General features: G+C 35.5%; 1 protein-coding gene across 1 annotated transcript in view; it reads left to right on the top strand.

The window, feature by feature from the left end:
• The window catches only part of LOC103178646 (protein diaphanous homolog 3-like), a 154132-nt gene extending 142269 nt beyond the window's left edge, over positions 1–11863 (top strand). The window contains exons 16-18 of the mRNA XM_042334098.1: positions 5273–5557; positions 9012–9126; positions 11628–11863. Of these exons, the coding sequence (XP_042190032.1) occupies positions 5273–5557; positions 9012–9126; positions 11628–11863 (636 nt within the window). The remainder of the gene's footprint in view (positions 1–5272; positions 5558–9011; positions 9127–11627) is intronic.
• The last annotated feature ends 287 nt before the right edge of the window (positions 11864–12150 follow it).

The raw sequence follows: 12150 nt of genomic DNA, 5'->3' as shown, positions 1-12150 counted from the left end.
TCCTCCCCTGAATCCACTGGTTTCCCATCACACAGAGGATACAGTTCAAGATCTTGGTTCTCTACCCTCCCCAATTCCGACCCACAGCTCTGGTCCGAAAAATTGTCCAGTGCCTTGGGACGTTCTCCCGACGTGAAAGACGCTATACAAATAAAATTTTGTTATTGTTGTTGAATATCACTTATATACCTAATTTTTTGTTTTTCTTTCCCGATCCTATTTCCATTGAAATCCTCCTCTCATGGATGTATTTAAACTTTTTTTGCTGGTTCTTATGACAAAGACTTGATGTATGCTTGAGCCTCGATTATTGCACTCTTACAAAGTTTGATGTTTGATATATTTTAAAGGCAGGGCACTTCGTAATCATGCAATCAAAGAGAATCCTTAATGCATAAATGAAGTGTGGAACAGCCATTGATTAAGTATTCTAGATATGCAGCCTCAAGCTGCTCAGATTTTGGATTCCATTTCCGTTTCGTTCAATCACTATACACACAAAAAAAGCGAAGCTGACTTCAAACTGATCTTCTGTGACAAGCTCTCAGATCACACTGCAAACTGTCAATCAGGTAGATTCAACAAAAGTTCTCCTCAATGCAGTTAATTGCAAAGAACTTTCTTTTTAATTTAGCAGTTGAAAGTTACTACAGATAATGAGCATCCAACTTAATCAAATGTAATGGGTTAAATGAATAAGAATTTAAACTGATGAAAAAATAATCTTGAGAATTATTGAATCATGGAAAATTCATGTAAAGTGAATGTAGAAATGTACTTCTGCTGTAATATTAAAAAAAGCCTATGAATCAGCACCGTGTAAAAGAGAAAAACAAACATTTCTTCCAACTATTTTATCACCAATGCAAAGTGAATGGAATAGTAAAGTAAATTTCTTTTCAAGCCATAGTTGGATGTAAATTTCTAGCAGTTTTTGCTTAATTTCATGTGTTGAATTTTCGCTTTTTTTAAAGTGTATTAGTAATAGCTGCTATAGAGAAGGATATTTGTTGCTTTTACTATTTCTAAAAAGGATCATAGGGTCGAGGTTTTTTGTTCAAGTTGGTGGATTTGAAAAATGACTTTGGACCTTATGGATAAATTGGATTATTTGGTTCAGTAACATAGAAAATCAGCATAGTGGTAACTTTAATTTGTTGGTGCCAATATGTGTGAGCTAGAGGAGTCCTGTAGCTCAGTGGTTAGAGCAGTCACCTTGCAAGTGAGAGACCTGAGTTCAATTCCAGGCAGGGCGAAACCTTGGGCAAGTTTCCTTACTCCACAAGCCTGATAATAATCCTTCAAAAAAATAATAATATTATAAATAATAATTTGGTCACTTCATTCAACAACTGTTTGTGGGACACTGCTATGCAAAATTGGCTGCCACGTTTTGCCCAAAAATATATAGTCAATTCATTTTACAGCATATTCTGTGAAGTGCTTTGAGACATCTAGAAGATGTGAAAAGCGCTACATCAAATGCAAGGATTATTATTACATAAAATGAGTACTTTTAATGTATCATTCATGTGAACTGCATTTCACTTGGACTCGTCTTGCAAGCGAGAGGACCCTGGTTCGATTCCCGGATGGGGCAAAACTTTAGGCAAGTTTCCTCACTCCACATGCCTCTGTTTACCAAGCAGTAAATGGGAACCCAGTTTTTAGTCGATTGACGGATCGCTTTTCCGGGGATAATAATCCCTTCAAAAAATTTGGTCACTCAACCCACCACTGTTTATATCAAATGCAAGGATTATTTTTATTATTAAAAATATTCACTCACTACACTTTAATGTATATTCTGTGAAGCACTTTGAGACATCTCAAAGATGTGACAAGGCGCGCTTTATCAAATGCAATGTTTATTATTTATTGTATTAATGTTGAGAAAATTGTGATATCATAGGAACTGGTAAGATCAGACACAAATCATCGTCCAACATCCAACTGTATTTTGAGACTTTGGCTGCCTTGGAAACAGATGTTACCTGATTATTTTTAATTATTCATTGAGCCAAATACTCAGTGTTGTGCCTCTGATGTGATAATGGCAGCATTTGTGTGAATGGAATATTTCTTCCTCACAAGATTATTTTTAAAAATATTTTGAAGTTTACATTATTCAGGATATTTAAATATTTACCACCACAACTCCTCAGAGCCTAGAATTTATGGAGATTTTCAGTTTTTAAAGGAACTTTCATGTACACCATAATATGTGTACACCCATGTTGGTTCTGGGAGATTTTTTTTATTCTTTACATTAATAGCTATTGTTATGCTGTAAATAAAATAACTAAATTGAACAAGATTATATCCTACAATATTATTTTGCTTCAGTTTACCTGGACATCACTTTGTGAACATCAAACCAACTCTGTTAAAATGCTTATCACCAAAGACCCCAAATTCCTCGCTTGTAAGACCATTTTGGCACACAGAATCATAGATTTTTAAATTCACTGTTAATTTGGAAGGTGTTTCTCAGTAACTCTTAAAAAAAGTAACTGAGAAACGCCAAATTAAGCCTGAAATTACGAATTTTCCATAATTCTGTGCTTGAATTTTACGACAAAATGATCTTCCAGGTTAGGAGTACGTAGAATTTTGGACCTCAGATTTCTAAATAGTAAACAACTTAAACTGAACACAAAAATAAATATCTTAAATCGCCACAATAAAATTGCTTTCAAAACTTCCTTCAGACTAGGCAAGAATGTTAAAATAGTAATTTTACTTTCAGTGCTAACCCAAAGAACATTTGATGGTTATTTTGTAATTCCATCTTTATTTGCAACAAATATGTAGTGTCATTAATTACAGTAACGTTGCTGTAAAGTTGAAGTAAAGTTGCTGACATCCTTGCTGTAGGTGCCTTGGCATGTAGTTTACATTGTATGATATCATATGGTACCTAATAAAGTTGATTTGTTTTGTTTAACTGTGGCAGGCTGCTTTTTTTGGGACACTCTCATTTCTATGATCATATGTTTAACAGTGTGGTGATTCTCAAACGGATGTCACCATTAACCTACAACTGTTAAAAAATAAAACTAGTTGCCACAAAATCAAAGCAGATCAAAAAAGTCTGTTTGAGAACTTAGATCAAACCTTAAATATTAGCATATTTTCTCTTTCAAGTGCTTTTTTTCCAGTGGTTGTAGTTTTGCTGTTTGTTCCATCCATTAAAAAGATTTTTTTTTAATTTATGTGATTAATTATGAAATAGAATAAAATATTGGGACTAATTTACTTGTGAACCTAACATTCAAGAATAAAAATGTTTGTGTATATAGTTATAATGATAATAATAATCCTTGCATTTGTTATAGCGCTTTTCACGTCGGCGAGACGTCCCAAAGCGCTTCACAGAACACACTGTAAAGTGAATTGACTGTATATTTGTGGGCGAACGCGGCAGCCAATTGCGCACAGCAATGTCCCACAAACAGTCGTAGATTGAAAATGACCAATTTTATTATTGTTTTTTTTTGGAGGGATTATTATTAGGCGTGTGGAGTAAGGAAACTTGCCCAAGGTTTCGCCCTGACCTGCCTGGAATTGAACTCAGGTCTCTCGCTTGCAAAGCGAGTGCTCTAACCACTGAGCTACAGGACTCCACAAATTATAAATTACTTGTCTCATTTAAATAATTAGAAATTGCATTTCTATTATCAAAGTTCATTTATTTTATTGCCAGAAACATTCTTGAACGAAAAATCAAACAATTGCCAGACAGATATCAGTCATGTTTATCTACTATTTGCCTTTGAATTCATATCTTAAACATTGTTGTAAACTGGACAGCTGATCAACTTTGAACAGGACAAGCAATGAAACAGAGTGTCTGACAGCAAATTTGTATATTTTCACTCTATTCTGCTATATCTTCTTTGTAGGGTAGATGGATAACTACATATATGTTGAATAACTGAATCTTGGCAGATTAAGCATTCATCTTCTTGCCCACTGTCTTAGTCTCGAAATGTAATTTAAAAGCAGTCAAATTTAAAATTCTCCCTCAGGCAAAGCCATGTAGGTTTTCAGGAAGGATGGATGGTACAGACATAATATTAACATAGTAGATTCATTATCCATTAATGCTTTGACCATATATTTAATTTTGTTCGATGGTTGCAGTTAACTAGCACATTGGAAGTATCCCTAGAAGTTGATGGTGAACTGTTGAATGCAGGGTTGTAGTTAACAATTTGAAGTTTTTACACGCCAGCCGATCCATTACTGATTCACTTTCTGTCATAATTCCCAAATTCTATCCTTTGGCAGTGCTTCTTTGGTTCTTCCACAGATAGTGGAGGCCAACTCTCTGAAAATGATCTTACAGAGTAACAATACTTTTGATTGATATAGTGCCTTATGATGTCTTTGAGACATCTCGAAGCGCTTCACAAAATACACAAAAATATGTTGTGACTTGTGATGTTCTTCACCTTCTTCCAGCCCAAATCCTGGCTCTCAAGTTTAATCCTTCCCACACATCCATGGATTTCAGTTCAGAATGGTTGGATGGATTGGGAAGTAGGTAAAGCAGGGGCTCACACAGAGAAAATTGGGAGTCAGTTCTTGGATTTAAAAAGGTTGGAGAGGATTGAAAAGATGAGTCTGGGAGAAGGAGAGAGGGGACTGGGAGATGATGATAATCTTTTGGATTTGGCATAGTGTCTTTCACATTGGGAGATCATCAAAAAGTGCCTTTACATTATTTACTGTTAAGTGGAGTGATTGTCTTTTGTGGGTGAATGCATATTTGCACGCAGCAATGTCCCACAAACAGCCATGAAGTGAAAAGTGATTGAGTGATACCAAGCTTGGGTTCCAATATTATTTTGAATGTCGAATGTAATGAGAAAGTAGAAAACTGGGAGATAAGGAGTTTGTTCAGCAGGCTTGGGGCTGTGGGGAAAATGAATTAAACAAGGAGTCAGCCTGATGAATGTTGATTTCAACACTGGGGCATCTTTTTCAAAGTTTGGAAGGAGCATGAGAAAAACATTCAGATGACCAACATAAGTCTGTTGCCCTCTTCTGTGTTTTTTAAGCTTCAATTATTTTTTATTTTTGGCAAATGGTTTAACTTCTGAAATCTTCTTGTGTGTTGAATGATAAGAATCCTCATTGTAATAAAAGAATTGGACTACCAAAAAAAAATTAATCAGCTTTTTAGTTTCAGATCAACCTTGAATTGTGTCATTTTAAAAAAATATAAATTTGTAGTTTAAATTCATTTTTTTTGTTTTTCTCCAAGCTTGAAGGAATACCAGCTGATGTAAGGGCGACCACTGTTGGGCGTACTTCTCCACCTCCTCCAACTGCTGGCGGAGCCCCAATACCACCTCCACCTCCACCTCCACCTCCATTAATTGCAGCATCTGGGATGTCACTGGCTTCAGGAGTTCCTCCACCTGCACCTCCAGCACCAGGTTTTGGGGGCAGTCGTTGGTCTCCATCTCCTCGTACATTGCCACATGGATTGAAACCCAAAAAGGAATTCAAGCCAGACATTAACATGAAGAGAATCAACTGGTGTAAGGTATGTATATTTTTGTAAGCAAAGCTGCCTAAATATCATAATGCCTTTAATCCTTTTGATATATTGGAATTTAGTGAGAGCAAGTGTGTACAAATAACGAATGGTCTCCTTTGTTTTCATAAAATGCAAATGCTTGGAGCCACCTGGCCTTCAATTTTTGCATTATTTTGGATTTACTAGCAGCTCCAAAACAAAATAGTCAACTTGCCCTAAAGCAATATAAAGCAGTAACATCTTGCATTTTTGATTATCAGATGAAAATTAAATAACAGCATGTTGAATTAGATGAAGTAAATGACAAGAATTAATTTACATAAATGTATTAATTAGTATGAGACTTTATCCATTCCCACTGACACCTTTGATCTGAAGGAGTTGATGATACACCCAATTTCTCAAATTACAAGTAACTAGGTTTAGTTCATCTATCATTCTACTGGAACAGGGATCTTGCAGTGAAGATTTTTTCTAATTTTCCCAAATTTATAAAATGTTCCGAATTTGTTGCTTTGTCTGTTTCATCTCAACCATTCATTATACCAACCCTTTGTCATTGAGTTATAGCATTAACTGAATGACAACTTCTTAAATTGTTCAGAGTAACTAACCTTTCTTGAAACCTCTTCCAGTTTTTGATTGCCCTTTGCATAAATAAATATGACCTTGCTGTGTGTCTTAAAATTACCCATTCTCTTGATTGTCTTGTTGCTTTCTATATCTGAAAGTATTATTTCTGAGTTATTTTCTCCGTCTAATTAAGCATCATATTTACCTATATAAGCTCCATCATATTTACCTATATAAGCTTCTTCTCTAACATATCTCTTGAGGCTAAAGAGCCTGATCTTATCTAGTCATTCCAGATTGTTTAACCTTCCAATATTGGATGGGGATCAGCTTAATTTCTCTCCATACTTTCTCTGAGGCCAAGACATCTTCAGAATTATACACAGTGTTCTGGATGCAGCCTGACTATAGCACTCTACAGTTTCAGCATGACTTCTAGGAATTTGAGCTCAGCTAATCTGAAAATAGGGCAGCATTCTGTTTGTTTTGGCTGTTGCATGCTTTCCCTGTTGGGCCAGTGAACTGCAAGCTGCAAACATCCAAGGTCTCTTTCAACATCCCCCTAAGCAAGTTGTCTCATACATTTACTTCCAAATTTCACTGAACTGTCTGCATCAAATGTAATTTTCCAGTAGTCAGTCCAGGTCTACACTCTGTTGAGCTCCCTTTGTAAAACCTTTGATGTATTGTTTGATTCAGTCATTTCCCTCCCCCTTCCACTTGGTATCTGAGTATCATTTGCATATTTAACTACTCAGCATTGAAAAGCAGGGTCATTTATATATCCCAAGAGTAGGAAGGGTGCCATAAAGACCTTTGAGTCACTACATCAATGCTTGCCTCCAGATAGCTTCTCAGAATAAGCAGCTCCAAAATAACTAAATTTGCACGGTCAATTGAATGGTTGACTTTGATTTTCCACATTAAAACAAAGCCTTAAAATTCTTAGAATGTAAACCCATCATTTAGTTAAATTCACTTAAGAGCACACCAGTGAACGATTGCTTTATATAAGATTTATGAATAAGGTCAAGGTGATAAATGTAAATTAATGTTTTTTTGATAGACTGTGATTAACTCCAGAACTTAAACTTCTAATTATCTTAAATTAAGTCTGACAGCAATTTACAATTTAACAAAGGACATAGTCAGTGTGCTACATCCCTAAATTGTATTTATAAATGGGAAAAAATTAAGCTTGATTTTCATATTAAAATAAGAATAACAATCCTTGCATTTGATGTAGTGCTTTTCAAGTCAGGAGGATGTCTCAAGCACTTTATGGGATTTACTAATATAATATATTCTGTTGGCAAAAGCAACAGCTGATTGGTACAATGTATCCTACAGATTGTCATGAAGTGATTGACCATTTGTTTGGGGGATTGTTGGCCATGGAATGGGGAGAAACCTCCTTCCTATGTGAATGATGCCATGGGATATTTAATGTTCACCTTAACAGGCTTACAGGACGTCAGTTTAAGCATCTCATCTGTAGGTTGGCACCTCAAACAATGCAGGTTCTCCAAGCATAGCATAGTGGAGTATCAATCAAGACACTGTGGGTTCAAGGTCTTGGGATTCATGAGAAGGAAGTTATGCAATCTAACACAGTCTGTTGGAAGTCATTCATATAATCATGTAAACCACCTGTAGTGATTCAGAGAATACATTCAATTTAAATTTTGTTTTACAGAATCAGGTTTACATTTGATGACAAAGGGCATATATTTGGTCAACAGATTCAATCGTTCCTTTGACTTCTTGGGTATTTATTTGAGTATTTTGTTATGGCAGCAACATTTGTTCAATTTTCCTTAAATTTCACACGTCTTCACAAAATATTTGTTTTCCTTAGCTTTATGCCAATTAAATATTGTCTTTGTTTCCAGTTTGGTATTATGTGGGGCTAATCCAATAACAATCAACAACAGTACTGACCAAGAATAACCTTTAAATGTCAAAGGCAAATGTCAAAAGAAACCGTTCTCTAAATCAGCAGTTTTATATGGCTTGAACAAATGTTCATTTTCAATGAACAATTGGTTCTGTTGCATATTTATTTATTTAGGGTAAAACCCACAAAAAAAAGTTATCATGTAAAAACGTTTTCAAAAAACTTAATCCAGCAATTTGTACAATCATTTGACTCAAGAATATCTTCAAAGAAAGTTCTTTCAGCAAAGGTCCAGTTCAATTTCGCCCACGTTATAGTCAATTCACTTTACAGTATATTCTGCAAAGCGCTTTGAGACATCTCGAAAACTTAATTAGGCGCTATATCAAATGCAAGGATTATTATTATAATTTGTATTTTCCTGCACTTTTCCCAAGCGATCTGGGACACCACCCTGTGTGAGGGACATTATATAAATGCAAGTTGTTGTGGGTGAACTGCTGCAAATAATGGAGAGTGAACACATCACTTAAAAAAATGCACTTCCATTCTATATACATGGCGCATGACTTAATTTTTAATTTAAAATATGCAAAGCACAAAAATCAGGCTTTCTATCACCAAAAAGTTTTATCATTGATATTCAGTAACGCATTTTTAGATTAGGGTATCTAATTTTGTTGTGTATAAAATAAAAATGGATCCTTGTATATTTTTATCTCTGCCAATTATGGACACATGGTTTTTAAATTTATTTTGCAGCCCCTATTGCACGATTCAGGGCTTCAGTGATATAAAATCTTTAAAACTTTAGTGTTGGAGTATGACTATGTATCACATTAAAGGATGCCGACGGTCTCAAGTAGCTGCTGAAATACTGAAGATAAAATATCATTCCCTCGTTGTCCAAGGAACTAAATGATTCAATTAAACTTCAAAGGCATCAAACTGATCTGATATTTTAAAGGTTGGTCTCATTTGTATTTACAGATCAGACCACTTGAAATGCCTGAGAATTGTTTCTGGATAAAAGCAAATGATGATCAATATGAAAGCCCTGACTTGTTTACTCGACTCGCTCTTACCTTTGGTTCTCAAAAACAAGGTATTGTATTAATGCGTCTATATTCATTCTTTCCCTCCTGCTCTCTCTTTCTCTCTGCCTTTATATCTGGCAGTTCCTCTAATTATTGTTTTTGTTCTACAGATAGCTATGTAAATATCATATCCTTATTAGACTTGTATATGTTCTTCACAATTTGCTACTAAATATGAGTCATTTTATAGAAATAAAATGTTGCACAAAGTTTAGTACTTTGAAAATCTTACAGTTGAGACAGGACATTTCCAGTGTTTCTGATATTGAAAAAGTATATTTTTTGCTTCAATGATGAGCTCATGCTAATCCTATATATTTTATTCCTATCATATCAATTTATCTATCCCAAACTAGTGTTTTTTCTTATATTTATAATTATAATCTTCATGCAGCACTGTAAAAATTCCTTAATCATTGATTGAAGCATTTTATTTATTGAATGGATATTTATATAAGGGGATCTCTGTTCAAGTTTTCTTGGCACTATTTTAAAAAACTCACTGAATTTGGTTACTTCTTAATGCACATTATAAGATTGAGGAAGAACAAGACAATCATGAGAAATGTACTAGTTTGTGTAGTACATTATTTCAGAACTACCACTGTGAGTTGAAGTGATGACATCAATCTTTCTTCTCTTATGTTTAACCTAAATTTCTACTGATGATGCTTTCCAAGTTGCATTTGTTAAAGAAAATAGACCTCACTTTATGAATCTTCAAAGTAACCATAGATTCTATTTGAGTGAAATCCACAGTCAAAAAAGTAATGTATCAAACCATTTAATTGATGGCTAATGAAACCCCAAATTATGAGTATTTTATATAACCCAAATATAAATAATAATCAAAGTTAAATGTACTTTTTGTGTCACATAGCTTTAAAGAAAATTAAGAGGAAACTATTTTCCACAAGAATATCTTGAATAATTATACTCCAGTCACATTTCTCAATGCCATTACTTAAAATTTACTGGTTGGTTTAATTAATGACTATCATATTTCTGACTGGGTGTTAGCATATAGTGCTTGCTGCTGGTTCTGTCTGAATTTACAAAACTGACTTAAAGTTGTCATTACCATCAAAAAAATGTCAGCTTTAAATTCAAATTAAATTGTTTCCAAATGCCAGAGGTAATCTTGGACGTTAATTTCAGTGGAGAAGCTTCTTAATATTTTGAATGTGTGAAGCTCGTAATTGTGCCTTTCAGCTGTAGACAGTCTGGCACATTTTGTAGGTCAATGTCATTCAAGGCATACAAAAACTTTTAAAGCCAGTGAGTCCACAAAAATGTCTTTGTGTCGCTATTTACTCAAATATTGTTGGATCTGAAAGAAGCAGTCTGGTGGCTTTATGAAGCAGCACAAACTTACTAGTAGTTGAAATTGTGCAATTGTGAATTCAAACTGGTTTGAACTTGTTTAATTGTGAACTTGTTCAACAGATTGATCTCTTTACACCCTGGCACTTCCCTATCTGTTTGATTACTCGCACCACAATCTTCCATCTGCCACCTTTGCTCAGCTGTCATGAGTCTACTGCATGTCCCTTGTCCCCTCTGCTTCAAAATTGGCGGCCGTGTTTTCAGCCATGATGCCTGAGTCTCTGGAACTTATTGCCTCAGTCCGTCTGTCATGTCTCTTCTCTGTCTGTCTCTGCCACACCTGAAGAATTTCCTCTTCAACTGTGCCTTCAGTTGCCCCTCACCCCTCTCCTTCCGTCTCAGCGTCTAGCCACTCCGCAGTTCCTGTGATACTATCTGCGCGAAGTGCACCATATAAACGCTATATAAATAGGACTACTGAATTCAAGCCCTCAGAGGATTGCATTCAGTAGTCTTATTCTCACTTTCAAATGCCTCCTTGGCCTTGCCCCATCCTTACCCTTTGTGACCTCTTTGATGGTCCTGGTCGCTGCATTAACTCAATAAATAAGGGCCCCTCCTCCCCCAGCTTTTCTTCCCAGGTAGAGCTCCCAGTGTGCTGTGGTGTTTTTAGAAGGTCTCCCGATGTGAAATACACAATATAAATGTTAATTGTTGTAGACTTGTATTTTCTTTTAGTAATAATAACTTATATTTGTAACATTTTATAATAGAGCTTGATAAAATCTAATTGATTAGAAGTGAAAGTTATTATATTGGCAAATTCAGTAGCTAATATAACACCAGCGATGTTCTATCATCTATAACATGATGGGGGGAGTTAACTTGTTTGATTTTTTTTGGATGAGGAGGAAATATAAGCCAGGATAACTGGAGGGAAATGTTACTTTTCTTTCAAATAACAACAGCAGAGTGGTTATCCCTTTACATTACACTTAAATGGAACCCAAATAATGCAATCAAAAAACCGGATGATGAATCTAGAAACAAGTAATAAAGTTCTAGATTAATAAAGAATGCTGTTATGCAGGCAAATGCGGCAGCTACTGTGTACCAACAAGGAGCGATGGCGCATGTACCTTATATGGTGCTAGTATTTCCCTTGTGTGCTTTTTGTTGTTAGTTTGTTATCATCTTCGTAACACCTCCTTAATACAGTCTCCTGATGTCACGGTTTTCGTCAGCTACAGAAAAGACTATCTAGTTCAGCATAGTAACAGAAAAATAACCTATCAATGTGTCAAAAGACGAGTGATTGTTAGGACTCATGAAATTTGGTGTGAATTGCAGAGAAAAATGGCTGAATGTGTTCAAATGCTTCACACAGAAAATACACAGACTTGGGGATCCGATTTTTAAATATAGAGGTCAAAATTGTGACAATGCAATATTATCATTGGTGATAATTATCACATCAACCCATTAAAATGTAATGTAAAGGGACAACCACTCTGTTTGACCCTGAACTATCCTTTCTCCCCCACATCCGCGCCATGACCGGCACTTCCTACCACCACCTCCGCAACATTGCCAGACTCTGCCACTGCCTCACCCCTCAGGATGCCGAAACCCTCACCCACGCATTCGTCACATCAAGGCTCGATTACGGGAACTTCCTCCTCATTGGCCTTCCCAACTCTTCCCTT

Source organism: Callorhinchus milii, unplaced genomic scaffold, assembly GCF_018977255.1.
Source record: "Callorhinchus milii isolate IMCB2004 unplaced genomic scaffold, IMCB_Cmil_1.0 Scaffold4, whole genome shotgun sequence".
NCBI classification, from domain to species: Eukaryota; Metazoa; Chordata; class Chondrichthyes; order Chimaeriformes; family Callorhinchidae; genus Callorhinchus; species Callorhinchus milii.
This window is presented reverse-complemented; position numbering and strand designations above follow the sequence as displayed.